Here is a 26,297-nt window from a genome sequence, read left to right as displayed (position 1 = left end):
ATTAGCATATGATATATAAACTCAAAGCAACATTTTATATATAAATGCTTTATTTTCTGCAAAAATACCCTGCATAAAACAAAAATAAAACCATTTTAACCCAACATATAATAAATACTGCTTTCAAACCCTGTTTTGATTTTAGCCAGTAAGCACATATATTGTAAATGGTCTTTCTGTGCTATTTGTATAGGGTAAAGCATTATGTACAAGCATTTAACAATACAGGTTTCTAAAATTCACCTAATATTTATCTAACAGGTGGGAGTTTCAATACTTTTCTTAAATATTTGTATTACATACTTTCATGTATTAAAAAAAAAAAAAAAAACATCACTGGTTTTCTTTCAAAATTATAAAAATCAAATCCTGAACCAGCAGGAAAACAGAAAAGTCAATACAAACTTGAACAATTCAAATATTAACAATCAAAAATCAATATGAATAAAGGACATAAGCATTTTCCAAATCATATCATGTAGCTACACAAGTATGATATAAGGAATTCACACGATCATAATTGCTTACAATTTTTAATCGTCAAATACATGGTGAAAAAAAATAGCACTTCTTAAAGGAATTTAACTTACCGGTAAGTTCAAAACAAAACAACATAGTGAATGGAAGCTATTTTGTTAACACTTATAGCTAAGACTACTTTTTCCAGAAAAGGAGAGTGTAAACATACTAGGAAAGTGGGCTCATGCTCAGATAAAGAATGTTCTTGAATTTTCAAAAAGCTGTTTTTACGAGTTAATATGACATTCCAAAAATGTCAGCAAAATTTTTTCTGCATATTTCAATTCATTCAGATCCTGTCTTGGAGATTAGAATTTGCAAAGTGTGAGCAGTTACAGTATGCTTCAAGTTGTAATTTGGCATTCATTATATATTGTATATAGCATGGTAGTTATTATGATATTTGTTTGCTCTAACCAACTTTTGATTAAGCCATTGAAACTTAACAAAAAAATGAATTCACTCCATTATACAGAGTAGGTTTCCCATCAAGAGTTGTATCAAAAAGCACAAAAAGCACAGTCTTGAATGTTTGTATTTGATAAAAACTTATATAAACTGAGGTTTGAAACTACGGCAATTTGAAGTGAACAGTTGTACATGCAAATACACAGTAAAACAAAACACACCCATGACAAGACAACCCAGTCTTGTATCATAGCATACTATCACATGGCAAGTTGATCACAGACTGGCCAATGGGAGAGATCAAATGATTGGTCAATAGTGCACATTCAGCCAATCAAAAACGTGCTCATAAACCAGGAACATAATGGCACCACCTGGAAATATAACACACGCTTTGTCATTGTTTTTGTAATTTTTTAACTTTTTAAATATAAAGGAAAGCAGAATTATTTGAAATATAAACATCTATGTCTTACAGTTATCATACAGAACACTGTCATATTATATGAACAGATAAACGGTAATTTATTAATATTCATAAAGAATTTTTTAAATTACCTGGTCCAAGCCTGAGAATCTTTGGTAAAAGACCTTTGTACAAAGCAAAGAACCTGAAAAAAGTATGTTTATAAGCTAAAATGTAAAATATACAGCAATGACAAGCATAATCAATCATTATTACTATTATCAATACATGCTGCTATAAATGTCTTGAAGCCAAAGGAGATTACAGTGACTACCTTGTTACAAAATTCTTAGGGTCAATACAATCCATTCCCAAGAGCTCTCTGAGCAGTAATACCATCTGCATGAACTATCAATAGGGTATGTGCCTGTAAGAATGTATTAAAGCTGCATTGAAATCATTATCATAAAAATACCTACCCCTCTTCTCTGTATACAGTTGCTATGGTAGCAAAGCATTTTCTGTATTTGATTTCCCCTGGAACTGGCTGTGGCCCCTGTATACGACTCTTTGCCACGTCAAATGGAATGTTGATTACAGAGCCGAGAATACCACTCATCACCCCGATTGTAAATCTGCGGAGAATCTCCAAAGTAGGATCCTGGCAATAGCAAGTTTCATTGTGTAACATGATTGAATATAAATGTTTAAAATATCTATTCAAAATAGGATATGAAGAAGAGCACAGCAAGAGGATGCCAAAGTTCTATTTACCTCAGTTCAGCTATCAAAAACAACAAGGCCATTGCAGTACCTTATAATTTATTGACCTAAGATTTCCAAATCTCATCTTGCTCAATCATGGTAACACTGTTACATAAAGGAATTCAATAAAAAAAATAGTTTATTGACTCTACAATTCAAAAAGTTATAAAAGTGGCCATTTTTTTTCTTTTAAAATAGATACCAATGCCAACAACACCAAGGCTATGCTTATACCTCAGCTTTTTCTTTTAAAAAAACCAATGAGCTTTTCAAAGCTCCAGCATGCAGATAGTGATCAATGCTATTTATGAGTTGTCATAAGTGTTTAAAATTTCTTCTCTGGGCAACAATTGTTTTTGATAAAATTGCACACTATAAAAATCACTTGAGTCAAAACATAATATAAATAAGAGCTGTCACAGTATGTGACGAATGCCCCCGAATGTGACATTGACCTATGAACAAGGTCAGTACAATGTCATGAAAAGTTAAAGATCAAACAAATACATATGGCAAGTTATTTTAAATTGCCTCTGAACATAAAAAATACCACCCATACTTGACAACCTACATTCTTGTCCTTATTTTCAGCATTCTATTGTGAATAAACACTAAGTGTATCTTTCACCTTAGAGGTAGGGACATGGGTCTTGCACATGACACGTCGTCTTGGTATGTCGAACACATGTGGCAAGTTATTTTAAAATCTGTCCATACAAGGGAAAGTTACAGCCCGGACATAACAACCAATACTCTGTATCCTTATATGCAGCACTCAATTGTGAATAAACACCTCAGTGTGACCTTGACCTTAGAGGTAGGGACACGGGTTTTGCACGCGACACGTCGTCTTGGTATGCCGAACACATGTGGCAAGTTATTTTAAAATCTGTCCATACAAGGGAAAGTTACAGCCCGGACACGACAACCTATACTCTATGTCCTTACTGCAGCACTCCATTGTGAATAAACACCTCAGTGTGACCTTGACCTAAGAGGTAGGGACACGGGTTTTGCACGCGACACGTCGTCTTGGTATGTCGTACACATGTGGCAAGTTATTTTAAAATCTGTCCATACAAGGGAAAGTTACAGCCCGGACACGACAACCTATACTCTATGTCCTTATATGCAGCATTCCATTGTGAATAAATACCAAGTGTGACCTTTACCTTAGAGGTAGGGACAAGGTTCTTGCACGCGACACGTTGTCTTGGTATGCCGAACACATGTGGCAAGTTATTTTAAAATCTGTCCATACAAGGGAAAGTTACAGCCCAGACACGATAACCTATACTCTATGTCCTTATATGCAGCATTCCATTGTGAATAAATACTAAGTGTGACCTTGACCTAAGAGGTAGGGACACGGGTTTTGCACGCGACACGTCGTCTTGGTATGCCGAACACATGTGGCAAGTTATTTTAAAATCTGTCCATACAAGGGAAAGTCACAGCCCGGACACGACAACCTATACTCTATGTCCTTATATGCAGCATTCTATTGGGAATAAATACCAAGTGTGACCTTGACCTTAGAGGTAGGGACAAGGTTCTTGCACGCGACACGTTGTCTTAGTATGCCGAACACATGTGGCAAGTTATTTTAAAATCTGTCCATACAAGGGAAAGTTACAGCCCAGACACGACAACCTATACTCTATGTCCTTATATGCAGCATTCCATTGTGAATAAACTCCGAAGTGTGACCTTGACCTAAGGGAAAGTTACAGCCTGGACACGACAACCTATACTCTATGTCCTTATATGCAACATACCATTGTGAATAAACACCTAAGTGTGACCTTGACCTTAGAGGTAGGGACACGGTTCTTGCACGCGACACGCCGTCTTGGTATGTCGAACACATGTGGCAAGTTATTTTAAAATCTGTCCATACAAGGGAAAGTTACAGCCCAGACACGACAACCTATACTCTATGTCCTTATATGCAGCATTCCATTGTGAATAAATACTAAGTGTGACCTTGACCTAAGAGGTAGGGACACGGGTCTTGCACCCGACACGTCGTCTTGGTATGCTGTTCACATGTGGCAAATTATTTTAAAATCTGTCCATACAAGGGAAAGATACAGCCCAGACACGACAACCTATACTCTATGTCCTTTTATGCAGCATTCCATTGTGAATAAACACTAAGTGTGACCTTGACCTAAGAAATAGGGACACGGGTCTTCCACGCGACACGTCGTCTTGGTATGCCGAACACATGTGGAAAGTTATTTTAAAATATGTCCATACAAGGGAAAGTTACAGCCCGGACACAACAATCTATACTCTATGTCATTATATGCAGCATTCTATTGTGAATAAACACCTAAGTGTGACCTTCACCTTAGAGGTAGGGAAACGGTTCTTGCACGCGACACGTCATCTTGGTATGTCGTACACATGTGGCAAGTTATTTTAAAATCTGTCCATACAAGGGAAAGTTACAGCCCGGACACGATAACCTATACTCTATGTCCTTATATGCAGCATTCCATTGTGAATAAATACCAAGTGTGACCTTGACCTTAGAGGTAGGGACAAGGTTCTTGCACGCGACACGTTGTCTTGGTATGCCGAACACATGTGGCAAGTTATTTTAAAATCTGTCCATACAAGGGAAAGTTACAGCCCAGACACGACAACCTATACTCTATGTCCTTATATGCAGCATTCCATTGTGAATAAACTCCGAAGTGTGACCTTGACCTAAGGGAATGTTACAGCCCGGACACGACAACCTATACTCTATGTCCTTATATGCAACATTCCATTGTGAATAAACACCTCAGTGTGACCTTGACCTTAGAGGTAGGGACACGGTTCTTGCACGCGACACGCCGTCTTGGTATGTCGAACACATGTGGCAAGTTATTTTAAAATCTGTCCATACAAGGGAAAGTTACAGCCCAGACACGACAACCTATACTCTATGTCCTTATATGCAGCATTCCATTGTGAATAAATACTAAGTGTGACCTTGACCTAAGAGGTAGGGACACGGGTCTTGCACCCGACACGTCGTCTTGGTATGCTGTTCACATGTGGCAAATTATTTTAAAATCTGTCCATACAAGGGAAAGCTCCAGCCCAGACACGACAACCTATACTCTATGTCCTTTTATGCAGCATTCCATTGTGAATAAACACCTCAGTGTGACCTTGACCTAAGAAATAGGGACACGGGTCTTGCACGCGACACGCCGTCTTGGTATGTCGAACACATGTGGAAAGTTATTTTAAAATCTGTCCATAAAAGGGAAAGTTACAGCCCGGACACGACAACCTATACTCTATGTCCTTATATGCAGCATTCCATTGTGAATAAATACTAAGTGTGACCTTGACCTAATAGGTAGGGACACAGGTTTTGCACGCGACACGTCGTCTTGGTATGCCGAACACATGTGGCAAGTTATTTTAAAATCTGTCCATACAAGGGAAAGTTACAGCCTGGACACGAGTTATTGAGCCGGACACACGGATGGACGGAAGGACGGACGGACTGACGGACGGACGGTGCGATTTTAATATGCCCACCTTCGGGGGCATAAAAAGATGTACTTTCCAGCCCTACCTCATTTTCTGGTATTATGCCCTTGATGTTATGGTAGAAACCAAAGTAGACCATGTTGAAGACCCCATGTCGGCCCAACGTCGATGTCATACCCTTGCCTAGTCCCTGAGATCCAAACCCATGCTTCCGGAGTATCTCCCTTGCAGTGGCGTATGTGCTTTTTTGCTGGAATAGGACAAAGATCATGTGCAAAAAGAACAAAGCTGATGATGATGGCGACGATGCTGATGATGATCATCATCATTAACAAGAAAGGGGAGAAAAGACATTTCAAGCATTGTATTGAAATTTAAAAAGGAAACAACTTCAATTTTGTTCAAATAACCTTTACCTTATCATGTTTGATTTCAAATATAATATTTAATTTAAGTGAATTAATTTTTTTTCTCTGATTTTTATGCCAAAGTAATAGGGTTAGTATCACTTTATCATGTTTGATTTCTAATATAATATGTAACTTAAGTAAATTAAAAAAAATCTGATTTCCATGCCAAAACAATACAGTTAGTATTTAATATTTAAAAAAATACTTTTTATTTCTTTAAATTTCATTAATCTTAATATTATTTTCACAGTGAAAATGGTTTTGATTATGTCTTGATAAGTACATGCATCTTTCCCTTGCAAGAAACTACCAAACAACGCATCCCAAAAAGAGAAAACAATTTTAACATTAAACAAGAGCTGTCACAGAGACAGCGCGCTCGACTATTCCGCCGCTTTTCAGTGTAAGGATTGAAAAGTTTTGGCGAAACATGCATGGATCACTGTTATATTAGATTTCAATGCAATACATGATGTGCGGAGATTTTAACATAAATGTGATTACATGCAAAATTTTATCCAGAATTTTTAAGTGCAATAATAAAGGGCCATTATTTGCAAAAAACAGTTATCTAACTTGGTTATTCAATTAGGTTGGGTGGTTGAATACCATTGTATAAAGTCTCAATGCAATATATCAAGTAGTTGCTGAGATATTATCCTATGTGTGCTTACATGCAAGACCTTAACCAGAATTTCTAGGTCGCATAATAAAGGGGCAAAAAATATATAATATGAAAGAAAGAGTTATCTTACTTGATTAAATAAGAAGGTTAAATGGTTGGGAGCCTGTGTGTAAAGTTTCAATGCAATACATGATGTATTCGCTGAGGTATTGAATTAAAAGTGGTTACATGCAAAACCTTAACCAGAATTTCTATGTGGAATAAAAAAGGGGCCATGTTTTTAATTTAATGCAAACTAGAGTTATCTTACTTGGTTATTTAAGTAGGTTGGGTGTTTGAATACCATTGTATAAAGTCTCAATGCAATACATCAAGTAGTTGCTGAGATATTATCCTATGTGTGCTTGCATGCAAGACCTTAACCAAGGAGTGACGCCAACGCCGACGCTGACACTTGGGTGAGTAGTATAGCTCTCCTTATTCTTTGAATAGTCGAGCTAAAAAGGCAAACAATTAGGGTAGGGAAGACATAAACAACCACTTTTTATAGCTCAAGTTTCCGAAGAATGTGAGAGTTGTACTATTCGCGCCGGCATCACACCTTGGATAAGGTTTTCCATGCAAGATCATTATCTCAGCCAATACATCATGCATTGCAATGAAACTTTAGACGAGTGTTACCAACTACACAACTGACTTAATTAATTAAGTAAGACTCTAATTTGCACATAATATACACGATGGTCCCTTTATTATTTGAGATAGAAACTCTAGTTAATGTTTTGCATGTAAGTGTTCATAAGCCAATATCTCAGCAATTGTTTGATGGATTGCATTGAAACTTTACACAATCAAGTAAGATAACTCTATTTTGCATAAAATATAAGTTTTGCCCCTTTATTATTTGACTTAGACATTCGGGATCAGGTTTTGCACGTAAGCACATGTAAGTCCATAGCTCACCAACTTGTTAATGTATTGCATTGCAACTTTTTACAATCAAGTAAGGTAACTCTCTCTTGTACATAATGCAAATTTTGCCCCTATTATTATTGGAATTAGAAATTCTGGTTTTGCCGTAAGCATTTACCATATCTTATAATAAGTCAATATCTAATATACTACTTGATGTATTGCATTGAAACTTAAAACAATCAAGTAAGATAATTATATTTTTCATACAATAAAAATTATGGCCATTTACTATTCAACACAGAAATTCTGGTTAATGTTTTGCATGTGATTTAAGTTTACATTGATCCATGCATGTTTCACCAAAACTGCAATGCTTAAACTTAAAAATTGGACGAAAAGTTGAGCATGCTTTCTCTGTGTTAGCCACTGTATTTGTAACGCCTTGGTTACCAGCAAAATAAATAAGTTGCCACACCTCTTTAAACTGGTTTCTCTCCGCTTGCAGTTTGACCTTGATGACTTCAAACGGGTTAATGACAACGGCCTCTGTCAGCCCGGAACCCAGACCAGCCAGTGCAAACACCTGGAATAAAATGGGATTATGGGATTGTTATTGTAAAAATACAATGTAGAAAAGATTCTTAAGTTGACATGAGGATATAGTACCATGTGCTGCAATTTTTAAGGTAATTAAAGACCCTGAATGAACACAGAGGGGGCGGAGCTGGGTCAGCAGCTGCTGCCAAATTATTTTGGTTAATAAATGAAAAATGGTGCGATTCATTTTAAGATTTTACTCATCATGTTTTGACAAAGCTGCACATTTTTAAGAAGTTGTCATTTCGGAAAAGCCCTAAATGTTCATGGTAGATGAAAATAACAGTTATTCTGGTATTGGTCAATTATTAACATGCCAATCCGTATCTATTTTATAATTACTGGTTAAGTGAGGAAGTTATGGCTAGTGAAAGTCTGCATAACTAAAATGTTCTATGTATCAAGTACAATTATATGAATTATTCTATGATTTTCTCAAAATATGGAATTATCCAGGTGAATTGCATTTATTTGATTGACAATTTTTATTAACATATTTTTATTTACTCATTTATTATTGATGTTAAGATTGTGCCTCTTTGAATCGTTTTAATGTGAACAAAAAGGGAAGATATTTCCTCATGGGGGCATTTTTTGTAACGAAAGCCAATCAATGGTAAAGGTAGTTTCTCAGGAACATAAGAAATGCGTGAAATTAATAAAGGGCAATAACTCTTTCAAAATAGGTCAAATTGCAAAAGCCTGACAATATGCGCTAAATCACTTTATATTCATAAACATAAGAGGAGTTGCAAAGAAACCAATTTTAAATGTAAAATAAGCAAAGGGCAATAACTCTTTCAAAAATGGTCAAATCAGAAAAGCCGACAATATGCGCTGCTTCACTTTATGATCATCAATCTGTGAAAGTTTGGTAGAAATTGCATGAAAAAAGTAAGAGGAGTTGCGAAGAAACCAATTTTAAATGTAAATAAAAGGGCAATTTCTCTTTCAAAAAAAGCCGAATCGCGAAAGCCCGACAATATGCACTGCGTCACTATAGAATCATCAATCTGTGAAAGTTTGGTAGAAATCGCATGAAAAACGTAAGAGGAGTTGGGAAGAAACCAATTTCAAATGTAAAAATAAACAAATGGCTAAAACTCTTTCAAAAATGGTTGAATCACAAAAGCCCGACAATATGCGCTGCTGCACTATATAGTCATTAATCTGTGAAAGTTTGGTAGAAATCGCATGAAAAATGTAAGAGCAGTTGCGAAGAAACCAATTTTAAATGTAAAATAAGCAAAGGGCAATAACTCTTTCAAAAATGGTCAAATCGGGAAAGCCCGACAATATGCACTTCTTCACTTTATGATCATCAATCTGTGAAAGTTTGGTAGAAATCGCATGAAAAACGTAAGAGGAGTTGCGAAGAAACCAATTTTAAATGTAAAATAAGCAAAGGGCAATAACTCTCAAAAATGGTCGAATCGGGAAAGCCAGACAATATGCGCTGCTTCACTTTATGATCATCAATCTGTGAGAGTTTAGTAGAAATCGCATGAAAAATGTAAGAGCAGTTGCAAAGAAACCAATTTTAAATGTAAAATAAGCAAAGGGCAAAATCTCTTTCAAAAATGGTTAAATCAGGAAAGCCCGACAATACACACTGCTTCACTTTATGATCATCAATCTGTGAAAGTTTGGTAAAAATCGCATGAAAAACATAAGAGGAGTTGCGAAGAAACCAATTTTAAATGTAAAATAAGGAAAGGGCAATATCTCTTTCAAAAATGGTCAAATGAGGAAAACACGAAAATATGTGCTGCTTCACTTTATGATCATCAATCTGTGAAAGTTTGGTAGAAATCGCATGAAAAACGTAAGAGCAGTTGCAAAGAAACCAATTTTAAACGTAAAATAAGCAAAGGGCAATTACTCTTTCAAAAGTGGTCAAATCAGGAAAGCCCGACAATATGCGCTGCTTCACTTTATGATCATCAATCTGTTAAAGCTTGGTAGAAATCGCATGAAAAACGTAAGAGCAGTTGCTAAGAAACCAATTTTGAATGTAAAATAAGCAAAGGGCAATAACTCTTTCAGAAATGGTCAAATCAGGAAAGCCCGACAATATGCGCTGTTTCACTTTATGATCATCAATCTGTGAAAGTTTGGTAAAAATCGCATGAAAAACGTAAGAGGAGATGCAAAGGAATTAATGTGGGCCGGACGGACTAACTACATGTTGTAAAATCACATTTTTATTAAAACATTGTCAGATCTACTCTTATTAAAAAAATTATTCTAGTTCAAAATCTATTTATGGTTGCATTGAAGTTCTAGAAAGTTTGTTTCAACAGTTTTTAATTGCACTTCATTAGGTTTTGCTAAAGCTATGTAAAATTTTTCATTCAAATCCAATGTTTGACGTTCTCGTAACGTTTATTGCTACAAGGATGTGCAAAACATATGTTTTATTGTATAGGAGTTATTTTATAGGTGTTTATTTGTACTATTAAAATCAATCACATTGTATTAATTTACTTTCATGTTTATATTTCAATTCTATCAAGATCAAAGGGTAAATAAGGTAGGAAAAGATCAATACTTCCAATATTTTTGTAAATATATTAATGCACAAAAGACATGTATGAAGACCCCTAAGCTTGCTCCACAATTCTCCACAGGGGACAACCATGGACTCCTGACTTAAATATTGACACCTAACAGAAATGAAAACAAAACCAATGAGAATAATTTAAATACTCGTAGTTTATTCATCTCACCCATGACTGTGGAAGATAGCCACTATATGCCAACACATTCTTATATCTTTCAAAGGTGAAAAATTTGGTAGCTCTCTTTGGTGTTTCTGCTAACAAAGGAGGTAGAATACCTTTGTAGAATGCCAGAAAACTGAAATATAAGATGAAATGACCACTGAAAGGTTAATTTCAATGATGCGTTTAATTAATTATAAACACTTTACATTTTAGCTTTCCTATCAGTAATGCACACAGGTACTTCTTTTTAATCAATTACAATCTATGTAAAATAAGGTTATTACATTAAAAAAGTTGCATGTTTAATTTCTGTTTTGAATCCTTACACCAAAATACTAAAACTATTTAATATAGTTGAAACAAAATGCAATTTACATAATGAACCATTTATTGAATATATTGTTATTGGAGTTATAAGAAATATTTTCCTACCCCTCTGTACGGTAGATCTTACGGAAGCAGTCAGCCAATGAGGTGTAGTGGTGAGGGTCTCCTGGGCCTCGTTGTATCTGGAACCGCGTCTTGATAAGGTCAAGCGGGTGCATGATGGATACCTCAACAAATCCTGAGTGAGAAAAATATGCAGTAGGGCACTTGACTCTTGTCTTATTAAAAAAAGATAAAGCTTAAGGATTTATTCACTGAAGTTAGATAGGATGACAAGTCTTCGTCAAGTGCAACAAATTGCTTAGAAACAATAGAACTGCAAGCATACACTTGTCACAGCTCATCTGTTTGTCTCACATAAGTCAGTTCAAAGGAAGTTCTTTAGCTGGAGTGGTTGAAGATGCACTTACTAAATAAAATAACTTCAATCTTGAGTCTGGGAACATTATTAACAGCTAGTTTGTAATAGCTATTTCTTCAGTGACTTTGTTGTTTCTCTTTTATGGTCTGTTATTTACTTTTGGGCAAGGAAAGCTGTCCTTTGAGAAGCTACAGCCATAACAGCACAATTTATGTGTGAAAAACATATTGTCTTAAATAGTTATTAAAACTCATAATTCTGAAATATACAGTATTGGTCTAACACAATTTAAGTTTTTTGAAGTGATTAAATTCCAACATTGACGACTACATGCATGGCTAAATTTCAGATATGAGGCCTTTGAGTTTCACTATATTTTTGTTTAAGACTCTGTGCGAGTTTTAGAAGCATGCAAAGGGGAGACCAAGAAGCTTGAACTACAGTACTACTAAGACCAAACTTTACACTCTTGTGCAGTTGGAGTGCACTATTAGTGAACAAGATGTGCACTATTGATAAACTAACGTAGTCTATAGTTTATTAGATAAGCCAGTATATTGATTTTTCTGGTCCACTCAGATTGGCCTTACTATATTGATTTAAATTCACTGGTAAGATCATTTTCTCTACCAGTTCATTGTTTAACTTGTGATACTGTGAAATCATTAATGTTCGTGGGGCATTAATGTTCGTGGTTTTCGTGGGTTGGATGATCCACGAATTCAAGATCCCACGAAATATTGACCCTTTATTCCCTTTTTCAATTGCCAAGTTATGTACATACTCTAGTTTATTCGTTACAGAGGCCACAGTACACATCGTAAATATCCGACTAAATGTATATCTTACTATCATTGTTTGTTAATATATTATACTAGTATAAGCCTTTAACATATAATACACCAAATCATTTTAATGTGTTTTTATGAAACACATGACAGAAGCACGTGCCTTAACATGTGCTGTTCATTAAAATCTCTAGGTTTACAAAATGTGAGTGATGAGTGTCAGTTCTCGATTTTATTTCTTTAATGAAATAATTAATCAATTACATTAGAGGTTACTGAGCACCCAATGTGACAATGTACAAAACAAAGCGTTCAATATACTTATTAAACAAAAACGTGTAAATAAATATTGAAATGAGATGATATTCAAAAGTAGTAATTGAATTTGTAAACATCAGCTATCTTTAGGGATTGTTTACTCAAATATACGGACCTTCTCGGTGTTTTTACAGTTTGCAAAATTCTTATATGGCATTCAATGGCTTCGTCTATCTGTATTAAGGATCAGGGTACATCTTCTTTTATGACCTTAATTTCCAATTAAATCGATAATTAACATGGATATATGCACTAATTGGCATGTCGTACCACTTTAGCGAGTGTCATAAGCCGAGTGACGTAGACAGCGGAAATCACGGGCCAGCGCGTGGAATGCAGTCAATCTAGGACGATCGAAATTTCGATTTTTTTTTTTCAAAAACGAAAAACCACGAATTCAAGTACCCACGAAATTGTAATTTTTCGGCAAACCACGAAATTTCATGCCAACGAATATAAATGATTTCACAGTAAAATATTTCAGTATACTGCATTTATTGATGACTTTATGATGTAAATCATTTTATGGGCCAGTAACTAGAGACAAGGGGACCTGTCATTTACTGGTCATATTTGTCAATTTTTAATTCTAATGTATATGAAATAAGAATAAAACATTACCTAAATAAATACAATAAATTTATTTGTAAGCCAATATTTTAAATAGGAGTGTTATAAATATAATTGTGTTACTATTGTAACATCCAAACAATTATGATTTTTTGTGGTAATTCAGACATTTAATTAAAGTCAATTAGTGATTACAAAACTATAATTCTGAATCCTACGTTTATAAGTGAACAGCACTATAATATGTTCAAACTGTGAATGCAAAATCATTATTTATGATAAAAAAGTATGTGATTTAAAAGAAGAAAAAAATGCATGCGGTTGAAAGAAAGATCTCGCCTTAATTAGAATAATACAAAAATAGTAGCTCAGGCTATTTTTTCAGAAACAGCTTTTTCATATGCATTTTATTATAACATCAAAAAGTTTATAAATACTAATCTAATCTAAATGATATTGCAATTGTCTGTAACTATCCTGTATAGATGTTACGTAACTGTATTCACGATTTATTTCATCACTTTTCATAAATAAACATCTTAAAAGCCTAGCTTGAGCATTTGATACTGAATGTATATTTTTATCTTTATCTATAAAAAGAGACCAAAAGGGAATTATCCTTCCAAATGGCCCACTAACCAGGCATTAAAATTAATTGAATATCAGCAAAATGATTAAATGCTTATTCATACTTTTGTAATGAGATTACCCATTTGTAACATTGTTAGCCCATAGGTCGGAGCCAATAATTTTTTTTATAAAACAACATAAGCTATTTAATTTAATAAATCTATATTATTTACATGAAAGGTCCAAATTGATTATAAACATTCTCTATATATTGATTAACATTAAAACATCTGTACTAGTGATAAAATGATTATCGAGTACAATGGATAAATTGTCGATGACAATGCTATGTCGGCGACAATCGATAGTGGTTGTCCAAAATTGATGTCCTTAATATAACTTCCGGTAACTATGTATTTTTTTATGCGGTAAAAGTAGAGTGCGGTGTGTGTAAATACTTTTGCTTAAAAACTGACAAACTCTCCCTAAATTACAAATTGTTTTTAATTTAATTGTTTATATGTTTCGTAAAACCTCAATAATCTATCGCTATGGTGTAGTGGGTCCGGTCTTACCTGCAAATACCGGGGATCCCGGCTCATGTATTCTGTTTTTGAAACCTTTTTTGTATCGTTTGTTATTAACAAATTTACTTTTTTGTGAAAGTTTTATGAAATTAGGATATTTTAATAAAATCTTTGATATTACCGGTTATTGGATGATAAGCTGGTTAACAAATAATTAATATGCTTTTACATGAATAAAATGATAAGATAACTTACCTAATGCGGTGAGCATCATTTTGCATTTGATGTGCAAATATTAAGCATACATATGTGTTTCATGTTATGTTTTTTCATTACGTTATTAAAGACAGAAAAAGGTTATGCTTACTGTTGCAAAAAGCATGATTATAGCATCACACCTGCTGATTCCAGGTTAAACCATTTAAATGATCATGGTTATACTATAAAGAATGTATTTCTAAATGATATAAGCCTTCGATTATTGTCCGATAGTAAATCAAAATACTTGGTCTGATTCGATTCGATTATCGATAGCAAATGGAGTCCGATTTTCAAACACTAGTTTAAACTACACACATCATTCTAAGTTTCACTGTAAAGATGGCTTTAATGATAGATTGAAGAGGTCTTATCTCCCAGCAAACACATGACATTGGATCAACGTCGGAAAAAGGTTGGATTTAGGTCGCGACGTCGGGGACTTAAATACAACATTGTATCAACGTCAAAATCACGATGTCAGTCCGACGTCACAATTAGACATCGAATTGACGTTGTGATTTGGTTATTATTTGTAATAAGTTGTATTTTATCAAATTGATACATAATATACACATGATGTAACAAGAAGTTGCTTGAAAAATGGTGATACAGCAAATAAATACTACAAGAGGCACATCAGTGCCTGTGCTCCACTGGCCAAAAGGTTCAAGCAAAGACCACCTAACGAACATTTTCGTCAAGTTTCATAGAAATACAATCATCAATTTTTGAGGAGAAGTTATTTAAAAAAATTTTTTACTTTAATAGCTCTGGCTGCCATGTTGTGCAGTGGACCGAAATGATTTGGGCAATTTGAGTAAAGGAGCACCAAACAAACATTTCTGTCAAGTTTTATCGAAAAAAGGTCATCGGTTTCGACGACAAGTCGTATAAAGTTTTTTTTATTTTTTAGCTCTGGCAGCCATGGTGTGCAGTGGGCTGGAACCATTTAACAAATTTTGGTTAATGACCACCCAAGGAACATTTCTGTCAAGTTTCATCAAAATCTGATCATCGGTTAACATTTAATCTGAATAGATTATGAAGCAAATATCTAACCTGAACAAGAACAGACGAGATAGAATCGACTTGGTGTTTCACTTACACTTTTCGGCCATTTAAGTTACTAAAAATAGCTGTTTCATAAACTTTCAGAATGTCACTTAAACGAAAATTAATGTTCAGTCTATATATACTTTCCTATGTATAAATGTAAGGTTTTTAAATTGATCTTTTTGTGAGAACTTTATGCTTATATGTTTACTCATAAATTATTATTGTTTAAAAATTATTTAAAGATGCTATACGTGAAAAATTAAGACATTATTTTTTTTTCTATTAAAGGGAGGTAATTCAGTAGTAAAATGTAATCAAAGCTATTAAAGCATGGCATTTCTTTTCTAACCATGTTGATATTATTACAGTCTATTCAAGCAAGATGCCTTTTGTTTTTACATAGTACCCATAGGTTCTGAAAAACAAGGAGCACTATTCCCAACAGAAGGATGTCACTCCCTATCACTGCATGAGCATCATAATAAAGAAATGTTTACTCAAACTGCAAGCTGCTCAATTGAAATAGGTATTTACCTCAAGCATACAGTTTTATAATGTGGCAAAATAGTCGGACTACTAGATTGTCATTCGGACTAGTAAAATATGCCATTATGCTAGTCCAACTGGCTAGTAGGTTAAAATGTTTTTCGTGAAGACTGCGGACGAGAAGTCCTTAAAGGTTTTTCTATTTTTAACTCTCGCAGCCATGTTGTGCAGCGGACCGGAACCATTTGGGCAATTTTGGTTAAAGGGCATCCCGATGAACATTTATGTAAAGTTTCATCAAAATCTGATAATCGGTTTCTGAGAAGATGTAGTTTAACGTTTTTTTCTATTCTTAGCTCTGGTGCCCATGTTGTGCAGCAGACCAGAACTGTTTGGGCTATTTTGGTTAAGGACTACCCAAGTAACATTTCTGTCAAGTTTCATTGCAATACGATCATCGGTTTCTGAGGAGAAGTCGTTTAAAGGTTTTTCTATTTTTACCTCTGGGGGCCATCTTGTGCAGTGGACCGAAACCATTGAAACAAATTTGATAAAGGACCATCCAAGGAACATTTCTGTTAAGTTTCATCAAAATCTGATCATCGGTTTCTGAGAAGATGTTCTTTAAAGGTTTTTCTATTTTTTTGCCCTGGCAGCCATGTTGTGCAGCGGACCGGAACCATTTGAGCAATTTTGGTTAAGGACCACCCAAGGAACAATTCTGTCAAGTTTCATCAAAATCTGCCTATCCGTTTCAGAGGAGATGTCGTTTAAAGATTTTGCTATTTTTAGCTGTGGCGGCCATATTGTGCAATGGACCAGAACCATTTGAGCAATTTTAATAAAGGACCACCCAAGGAACATTACTGTCAAGTTTCATCAAAATCTGCCGAACCGTTTCAGAGGAGATGTCGTTTAAAGATTTTGCTATTTTTAGCTCTGGCGGCCATATTGTGCAATGGACCGGAACCATTTGAGCAATTTTGGTAAAGGACCACCAAAGGGACATTCCTGTGAAGTTTTGTCAAAATCCGCTTATCAGTTTCAGAGGAGATGTCGTTTAAAGTAAAAGTTTACGCACGCACGCACGCACTCACGACGGACAATCTGTGACGACATAAGCTCCATGGCCTTCGGCCAGTGGAGCTAAAAACTCGATCATTTTACATTTGTACAGTAGTACAACTACCTTTCTCCGTTATGACAAACATCCTATAAGCTCAAACCAATGTGACAGAAATTTGTAAATAAAACAAATACATAACTAATGAATTGTACATGTACCTGCACATCCACCAGCAACAAATTGCATAGCTGCAAGTTGGGTGACACTTCGCTGTTTTGTTTCCACGGCCATTTTGACTTGTATCAGTAAATATTTCAATTTCGGCCCTTTGTCTCATTAACTTCTACCAGAATATAGCTGCTAGTTGTGTATCCAAGCCATGTCACTGCATACTTCTAAAGATAAGACAGATGACCTTTTGTCGTGCACTATATATATACATGTATATCAGGCACCCTCCTGGAAGGGAGAAACCATTATAATGTTTAGTTCGATGCAAACAAGAACACAAAAGCAGTAATAAAAACGGTTAAAACATATAAATTGTACCAGAAAATTAGTTTCATTATAATTCGAATCGTTTCTAGTCACTCAAGATATAATTTTGCTAAATTATTACAGTTAAATTATTCATTTTATAAAAGGTATAATAAGCTGTCCCTCACCAACCTTTAAACCGGTTTTGATTTATTTTAAACTGCCTAAGATAGTTTTTCTTTATCAGTTGATAATCAAATGACAAAAAAAAAAACACAAAATATTATAATATATTTAATAAAGGTTCTGGTATCTCCAAAGTGACTTGGATCATCATTCTTCTCCCAGATTGGATAAAGTTTAAGATTCATAATCGATTTTTAATCGATTAAAACTATATAGGGATTACAATCAAAGCAACCATAGAGTAACCTTAAAAAACTCACATGCACACCAGTAAAATGTTAACAAAAACTTCATTGGGTATCGCTGCCGCGGCAGGAGCAGGTCTTTTTCTTGGTTACTGTATATATTTCGACAGAAGGCGACGAAATGATCCAGATTTCAGGAGAAAACTAAAAGAGAGTTAGTTATATTTTGTCTGTGAAGTTCGACTTGCGGGTCGGTGGAATTACCGAAATCCCGAAATCCTGGTAAATACCGAAATCCCCTTTCATTTTTATAGGTTTATATCGTTTTCTTTTATACGCCCGGATTTAATACTTTATTGTGTTTGAATGTTGTATGCCGTAATTGTTGGAGGTTGGAGAGGAGTGGAGAAGTCGGAGGAAGGGTGAGGTTGGGGGTCGTAGTGAATAAAACCCGGGACCCCCTTTCATTTACATAAATGGTGCATACAAAAGAAGAGTATGCGAGGAGGTTCGTACGCTGGGGCTTCAAAACTGCATTGTTTAGTGGGTTGAATGCTGTATTTCTTGGTGGTAGGAGAAGGGTGGGGGAGTAGTTGGGGTGGGGCAGGGAGTGATTTAAACCCAGGAACCCCATTCATATTTCTAAGTACATACAAAAGAGTATGCAGTATGGTTTAAAACTGTTAATTGTGTTTAAGTTGGTTGGAAAGTGGTGGGGGAGTCAGAGGAGGGGGTGGTGGATACGAAGAAGTTTGAAATACTTCTTTTATGTGCAATGTACTAAGAAATAAATATTCAGACTTCCGATGTTTCTCTCATACACCGCATAGTCTTACTTGTTACCTTCGTGTAACTATAAGATTTAATTTCTGGGAGCATCCCATTTTGAACCAGAACGCCACTAGGGTTCAATACACATCGTATTATAGTCATCAGTGACGGCATGGTTCCAAATACTGACCGGAAGATAAGAATCTATCACCGGGTGTCATTACTGATAGGTAACAGACATGGACCAATATCTCACAATGACCTGTCCATATCGATATTGAGACGAGTATTGCATGTATATATTTAAATGGTATGCTTTATGATATAAAATCTTTTATTATGCCTTTATTCATTAAATACACTTTCCTATCATGACCAATGTTAAAATGATGTTGATGATTCATATTTAGGTGCAGTGATGGTATTTAAGTGAAATTGTATTATTTGCTTTATATACAACCCTTTTGATACACACGTTCAAAGGCGCTTTACAACGAAATAAACGGATAACTTATTACAGGCAAAATCAATAAAAATTAAGACACATTTAAAACATCCAATATACGACATACTAAAAATAAGAAAAGCAATCAAACAAATATAAAATGTGATATTGAACTAGTTGTTAAAACATTAACATATATGAAATTGAAAGGACTTCCCGGGATTTAGCCCTCCCCCTCGTCCAACTTCCACACCCCTCTCACCCCATCGACAACTTTGGCATACAGGTCACGACCAAAATGAAGTATTAGATATCGGCGTACACACCCTCGCATACTACCTCTACACTTTGAAATGAGGTATGTGAAAGTAGTATTTGAGACTTCTTCATAGCCACCCTCAATTTCTCCGACTTCCCCACGCATCTCAAACCACCAACAACTATGGCACACAAACCACCTCGCAGACAATTGTATGTAAAGTATGATCCCTACCACCCATTACCTCCACACTTTGAAATGAAGTATCGGAAAGTAGTATTTGAGACTTTTTCGTAGCCACCAGCCCCTCCTCTGACTCTCCAACCAACCTCAACCACGACATACAACCCACTCAAACACAATACAGTTTTAAACCATACTGTATACTCTTTTGTATGTACTTTGAAATATGAATGGGGTTCCTGGGTTTTAATCACTCCCTGCCCCACCCCCAACTTCTCCGACTCTCCCACCCCTCTCCAACCACCAAGAAATACAGCATACAACCCACTAAAACACAATGCAGTTTTGAAGCCCCGGTGTACGAACCTCCTCACATACTCTTTTTTTGTATGAACTTGTGTAAATGAAAGGGGGTCCCGGGTTTTAGTCACCACGATTCTCACCCCAAAACCTCCTCCGACTTCTCCACCCCTCTCCAACCTCCAACAATTACGGCATACAACATTCAAACACAATAAAGTATTAAATCCGGGTGTATGAAAGAAAACAAAAATGAAAGGGGATTTCGGTATTTACCAGGATTTCGGTAATTCCACCAACTGTCGACTTGCCAATGAGGTTTCAAACATTTTTACTTTTAGTTTAGAGCACTTCCTAGTGTGATAAAGACTAAAAAGCATGTATAATCATCAAATATGTATTATATATGTGGGATGAAACAAAGCTCAAAAGTTAATAGATTTAAGTAATATGCACCATCTTGAGACAGATGATGTAAAACTGACTGCATATTTATAAAAGAAAAATAAATACATCCAATTTAATGTACATGTTAAACTAACTAACTTTTATGTTGTGTCTTTTTTCAGGACGTAAAAAAGCATCAAAACAGTCCTCAAATACTTCCAATACAAAGGTATTAATGTACTTTTGTAACACTGTCTAATGCAGCTGTAGTATGAGGTATTCTGGTTTGCGCAAGGGTTAGTGCACTCACTTCTCAGTAAACTGTCCCTTGTTCGATTCTTGGCCTTGGCATATGCAAGTTTGGTATGTGGTCACCATGAAGCCAGACAAATAGGTTTTCTCCAGGTACTCCAATGTCCTTAACTACACAAGACCACACTCTGTTGTAACAGGTGAAAATGACATGGTCAAAGTAAATATCACATACGATGTACACTACAATGTAGTCTTTCTTTGAAATATTCATGAAACACTTAACTGTATATATTTTTATTTTATACAGTTCCCAGATCCACTCAATGAGTCAGCATGCCAACAGTATTTCATGCAGGAAATCAATTTGGGTGAAATTCTTCTTTCCAATGGCCGTAAGTAGTGGTGGATTGCCTGAGTTCATGTTTTTAACTGGTCAATTATTAATTTATATATAGTTTAATTGTGTTGGACAGTTTTTTTTGACTTTGATAATACAGGGAAATATTTGTTGTGAATGCTATCAATCACGGTATGTAAATGAATCATGCGCAAATGACAGGTTACACCTATGAAGTTTTTTATTGGCTGAAGATGTTTTTTATATTTAAGTATGGCTGGTCATAAAATCATAAAATGTATTTCATTTCATTGTTTGGTTATTTAATTGTATAATATTGTATATTGCAGAGCTTAATGAGGGTGTTGAGCACCTTGCTAATGCGGTGGCCGTGTGTGGTCAGCCAGCCCATCTGATGCAGGTGTTCAGACAGACTCTCCCACCCGAGGTTGTTCAGTCACTAGAAACACGAATACCCATTGTCAAGCAGGTATGGGACGAGATATGTTCCAAGGCAGGAAAGGTATGCTTGTGGTTTTTAGTTTCACCCTTAGTTCTGCTGTGGCCACTTACACACTCAGCGTGTATTCACCTCTTCATAATTTCCCATATTTACAATATTTCTAAACATCGGTAAGTTTGCGGTGTTGTGCTTGTTTAAAAGATCAAGAAAGGATATGTAGAAAACAAATATTAGAAAGGTAAAGGTTGCTATTAAAACACATGTATATACTAATGGCTTTTTATTATTAAATGATTGTTCTGAAATGTCATATAGACCTGTCATTGTATGGAAAATTAGAGTACTTTCTGAAGAAATTTGTAAATATAAACAGTTAAAACAAATTTATATAATTAACAAGTTTATATAATTTAGAACACTTCCAAACAAAGCCTCCTTACTGTTGGCTTTTGTAGCTCTATGGTTGTCATAATAAACACTTCATGGTTTCACTTATTCTATACTTGTTAAAGTGACACTCTTATTCCAAATTAAATAAATTAAAACAAACATAAATTTTAAGTGATACACCCTCAACTGCTTACTAAATAATGCATTTATGGAAAATATTAATTACTATTAACAATAATATAGCTTTGTATTTAATACCTGAAAACGCAAAAAATATTAAATGATTGGTGAATGCTAAAAGATTTACTGCGATTAACTATGGTCTCATAAGGTAGCAATACTGTGTTTTCTGCACATTTCTTTAAAATTAAACATGGTATCCTTCATGAGAACCATTGCTTTCGACATTTGTTCATCCTTTTTGATATATTGAAACAATTGTATTATATGTGTTAAATTTTATTTGGGAGTAAGAGTGCATCTTTAATATACCAACACATGCATGCAAAATTATATGCTTCAATAAACTAGAGTAGTGTTGCTGAGGAAATGCATGGGCTCAGAATTCTTTTAAGATTTAAACTAATTGTTATGTAATATTTTATAAATCTAATATACAGTTATTTTATTTCCACAAGCAACTGATATATATATCCTTATGATTTTTTTATATTCTAAATATTTAATAGATTTTAAAACGTGAGTTCAATGAAATGTTTTTCTTGTTACACATACTACGGTAATAATGTGATATTGTCAGCAAAAATGAGTCCTGCTGAGGCAGTCATGTTGTAGAAAAAAATGAGATTTATGTAAGGGGTTAGGCTTACACAATGTATCACAGTTTATAGAATAAAATTATAAATGATCTTCAAATGGATTTCAAATTTATAGGAACAATTGACTGGTAGTTTGGGCACAATATGTTGCAAATAATGAATTAATCCCTTTTATCTCAACAGCCCTCATTCTGATGATTTCACTTCTTTATCATTTTTAGCTCGACTATTCGAAGAATATGGAGAGCTATACTACTCAACCAAGCGTCGGCGTCACCCCTTGGTTAAGGTTTTGCGTGCAAGCACACATAGGTTAATATCTCAGCAACTACTTGAGGCATTGAGACTTGATACAATGGTACTCAACCATCCAACCTACTTAATTAACCAAGTTTGATAACTCTACTTTGCATTTAATGCCAATAATAGGCCTTTAATATTTGACTTAGAAATTCTGGTTAAGGTTTTGCGTGCAAGCACACATAGGTTAATATCTCAGCAACTACTTGATGTATAATCATGGGTGAAAGTTTTCAGTATTGACACTGAATTCAGTATTTTGGAAAATATTTATCCTATATAATGTATTGTAAAAATGGCATTTCCCTATGTAAACACCCTATTTTCAGTATTTTGAAAAATTCAAACTTTCGCTCATGTACTGTATTGCATTGTGACTTGATACAATGGTACTCAACCATCCAACCTACTCAATTAACCAAGTTAGATAACTCTAGTTTGCATTTAATGCCAATAATAGGCCTTTATTATTTGACTTAGAAATTCTGGTTAAGGTTTTGCGTGCAAGCACACATAGGTTAATATCTCAGCAACTACTTGAGGTATTGCATTGAGATTTGATACAATGGTACTCAACCATCCAACCTACTTATTTAACCATGTAAGATAACTCTAGTTTGAATTTAATGCAAATAATAGGCCTTTATTATTTGACTTAGAAATTCTGGTTAAGGTTTTGCGTGCAAGCACACATAGGTTAATATCTCAGCAACTGTTCGAGGTATTGCATTGAGACTTGATACAATGGTACTCAACCATCCAACCTACTTAATTTTCCAACTTAGATAACTTTAGTTTGCATTTAATGCAAATACTTGCCTTTATTATTTCACTCAGAAATTCTGGTTAAGGTTTTGCATGTAAGCACACATAGGTTAATATCTCAGCAACTACTGGATGAATTGCATTGAGACTTTATACAACCACCCAACCTAATTGAATAATCAAGTTAGATAACTGTGTTTTGCAAATAATGGCCCTTTATTATTACACTTAAAAATTCTGGTTAAAATTTTGCATGTAACCACATTTATGTTAATATCTCCGCACATCATGTAATGCATTGAAATCTAATCTAACAGTGATCCATGCATCTTTCGCCAAAACTTTTCAATCCTTACACTGAAAAGCCGCGGAATAGTCGAGCGCGCTGTCCCTGTGACAGCTCTTGTTATATATAAGCTGTTTAAAGTAAATCTTAAATTGATAATACTTTTATACATGCTAGCATATATATACAGAGTGCAATTTTTATCTTTATTACTTTCTTATAAATGGACTTATGCCGTTACAGGTAATAATACAAACTGTGTCAATATATTCACATGCATGGGTATCTTATTTATAAGCCACTAGGGGAACAACTTGCAACCCTTTTACAATCAAGATTGATACCTGGTTTCAATGTTTCAGCGGTTGCTACAAGAAAGAGCAGAGGTAACAAAGAAACCCGAACTCTCAGCCCAGCTAGCTGAGGATGATGTCGAGTAGATAGATCCACTGACCAGGTCTTACTTGGCTGTTCAACAAAACTGAACAATTTTAACTGACAACCTATATCGATGAGTGGACATTTTGCCATCTGTGCTTTCACAGCAGCTAGTTTTCAGACAATAAAGTTCAGGTTCAAAGTTCTTTGGCTAAATGGCACCTAAATGCCTATGGCTGTTAGTCATGGGGACGACGTAATATAGACATATATATAACACAAACAGTACACTGCCATGTTATAAGAGTGAAAAACATATAGTAAGTATTCAAACAACAGTAAAAAATCCTGGGTAGAGTATCTTTGTTATGAAGTGAAATGGGTATAAAACTGTAAAATTCTAGATATATTCAGTGTTACTGTGTTGATGCATAGTTTTATGACATTGGGTTTTTTTCAGTCTTTTTACAAATATTTTAGCATTTTGTTTTGTATTACAGCATTGGTAAATGTCGCAATGTTCAAGTATTGTTTGAGTAAAGTAAAAGTAATTTTTAAAATAAAGTTGATATTTAGTTTTAACTTGGGCAAGAAGTGGTTCACTTCTGAATAATGGTTCTCATGTTGTACCTATGTATATATTGAATTTATGATTGAATAAAGATTTGTTTATGTAGCATTTCTTCTCCTTGTAAAGTAGAATTTACATGTAGCTAAACTGTATATATCTAGTGAGGAATGTAATTTTGGTCACCCTGGTTTCGGCCTTGTTAAAGCTTGAAAAAGTATTGGGTGCTATCAACTGGCATGCAGATAATTATATCTCAGTAACCACTGATCATCTGATGTGATTGTCTCTCCTTAAACTGAAGGTAGACATTTTACATTTGGCATGATTATATGTCTGTCTGTCCGTCCTTTATTTGTGCTGGGCATATCCCCAAAAGTATATTAACCAGAGCGATGAAACTTGACAGGAATGCTAAGCAGCATTGTGTGGTCCTGGAGTTTTGTGTGTTGCTACCAGTAAGTGCAGAGTTATGGATCTTGACTTAGTTAAATCTTGTGTCGCACATGCACAGGGATCTCCAATATATAAGTACATTTTAAGAAATTATCCAGCATGTGTAGTAGTGCACCTGAGATGTTGTTTGATGCTTGCCCAATATGTGCGGAGTTATGGCCCTTGACTTAGTTAAAAAATAACATCTCTACACAAATGTCTGTCACAAAACGTTCTGTCGCACGTATCTCCAAAAGTAATGTAGCCAGAGTGACGAAACTTTACAGAAATGTTAAGCAGTATGTGAATTTTTTTTTAAAGTTTTTGCCCTTGACTTAAGTTAAAAAAGTAGCCTATAGTGTATGCAATGTTGTGTAATGCGCATTTCCAACAGTATTTGAGCTACAGCCATGAAAGTTTCTAAGACTGCTAAAAATCTCCAGTGTCCTCAGAACTTCAGAAGTATCACACAACCAAGTTACATCAGGCAGCTCTTGTTCAGGTATTGTCATAGCCTTTGTGTCATCAATGGGGAGGCAGACTTAAAAAAAACTTAACCATAATACAAAAACTGTTCAGGATCTTCACACAACGTTCAGTACCTGTGTTAACTATGACACTAGTGTATATAGCAGTCTATAACTTTGGTACCAATATTTGTAGTCAGGCTCTCTGATTGTATGAAAAAATGTGCCAAATGTTTCATCATGCCTGCAACTCGAAAACCTTTGAAGATTTTCATATGAAACTGAGTACACACGTATTGTCTTAGCCTTTTATGTCATTAATGGGGAGGCAGATTACAAACTGTGTTAACAATTGTAAAATGACAATATATTTACATTGATTACTAGGATTATAGCTGTTGCTTTCACAGTTATGGAGT

At 34.9% G+C, this 26,297-nt stretch overlaps 2 protein-coding genes across 3 annotated transcripts; one reads left to right on the top strand and one right to left on the bottom strand.

Moving 5' to 3' along the window:
• Positions 1 to 14: 14 nt before the first annotated feature.
• LOC128209067 (mitochondrial 2-oxodicarboxylate carrier-like) lies at positions 15 to 17,682 on the bottom strand. The gene is made up of 8 exons (XM_052912904.1): positions 17,481 to 17,682; positions 11,305 to 11,437; positions 10,876 to 11,005; positions 8,025 to 8,132; positions 5,685 to 5,849; positions 1,813 to 1,994; positions 1,486 to 1,538; positions 15 to 1,301 (listed from the first exon to the last, which is right to left on the bottom strand). The coding sequence occupies exons 1-8, from the start codon at positions 17,551 to 17,553 to the stop codon at positions 1,240 to 1,242; spliced, it is 906 nt and encodes a 301-aa protein (XP_052768864.1). The 5' UTR covers positions 17,554 to 17,682; the 3' UTR covers positions 15 to 1,239.
• A 463-nt stretch (positions 17,683 to 18,145) lies between these two features.
• On the top strand, positions 18,146 to 25,084 carry LOC128207258 (mitochondrial import receptor subunit TOM20 homolog B-like). Of its 2 annotated transcripts, none has more exons than XM_052910083.1 (5): positions 18,146 to 18,324; positions 20,638 to 20,684; positions 21,018 to 21,102; positions 21,398 to 21,537; positions 24,393 to 25,084. In XM_052910083.1, the coding sequence occupies exons 1-5, from the start codon at positions 18,186 to 18,188 to the stop codon at positions 24,468 to 24,470; spliced, it is 489 nt and encodes a 162-aa protein (XP_052766043.1). In that variant the 5' UTR covers positions 18,146 to 18,185; the 3' UTR covers positions 24,471 to 25,084. The 2 variants fall into 2 exon arrangements, with proteins under 2 accessions (XP_052766043.1, XP_052766042.1); XM_052910082.1 differs by having other exon boundaries at positions 21,398 to 21,570.
• The last annotated feature ends 1,213 nt before the right edge of the window (positions 25,085 to 26,297 follow it).

Source organism: Mya arenaria, chromosome 11 (assembly GCF_026914265.1).
Source record: "Mya arenaria isolate MELC-2E11 chromosome 11, ASM2691426v1".
NCBI lineage: Eukaryota > Metazoa > Mollusca > Bivalvia > Myida > Myidae > Mya > Mya arenaria.
The sequence above is the reverse complement of the archived record's forward strand: the minus strand, read 5'-3'. Positions and strand labels throughout refer to the sequence as shown.

Excerpts from the sequence above, each read along its gene's own strand:
- LOC128209067 (XM_052912904.1), bottom strand. The coding sequence starts at position 17,553 with ATGGCCGTGGAAACAAAACAGCGAAGTGTCACCCAACTTGCAGCTATG. Across the intron at positions 1,995-5,684 it reads GCATAATACCAGAAAATGAG|GATCCTACTTTGGAGATTCT; the intron begins GTAGGGCTGGAA and ends TGCTATTGCCAG. Across the intron at positions 1,302-1,485 it reads GATTCTCAGGCTTGGACCAG|GTGGTGCCATTATGTTCCTG; the intron begins GTAATTTAAAAA and ends TTATATTTCCAG.
- LOC128207258 (XM_052910082.1), top strand. The coding sequence starts at position 18,186 with ATGCACACCAGTAAAATGTTAACAAAAACTTCATTGGGTATCGCTGCC. Across the intron at positions 20,685-21,017 it reads CAAATACTTCCAATACAAAG|TTCCCAGATCCACTCAATGA; the intron begins GTATTAATGTAC and ends TATTTTATACAG. Across the intron at positions 21,571-24,392 it reads TATGTTCCAAGGCAGGAAAG|CGGTTGCTACAAGAAAGAGC; the intron begins GTATGCTTGTGG and ends TCAATGTTTCAG.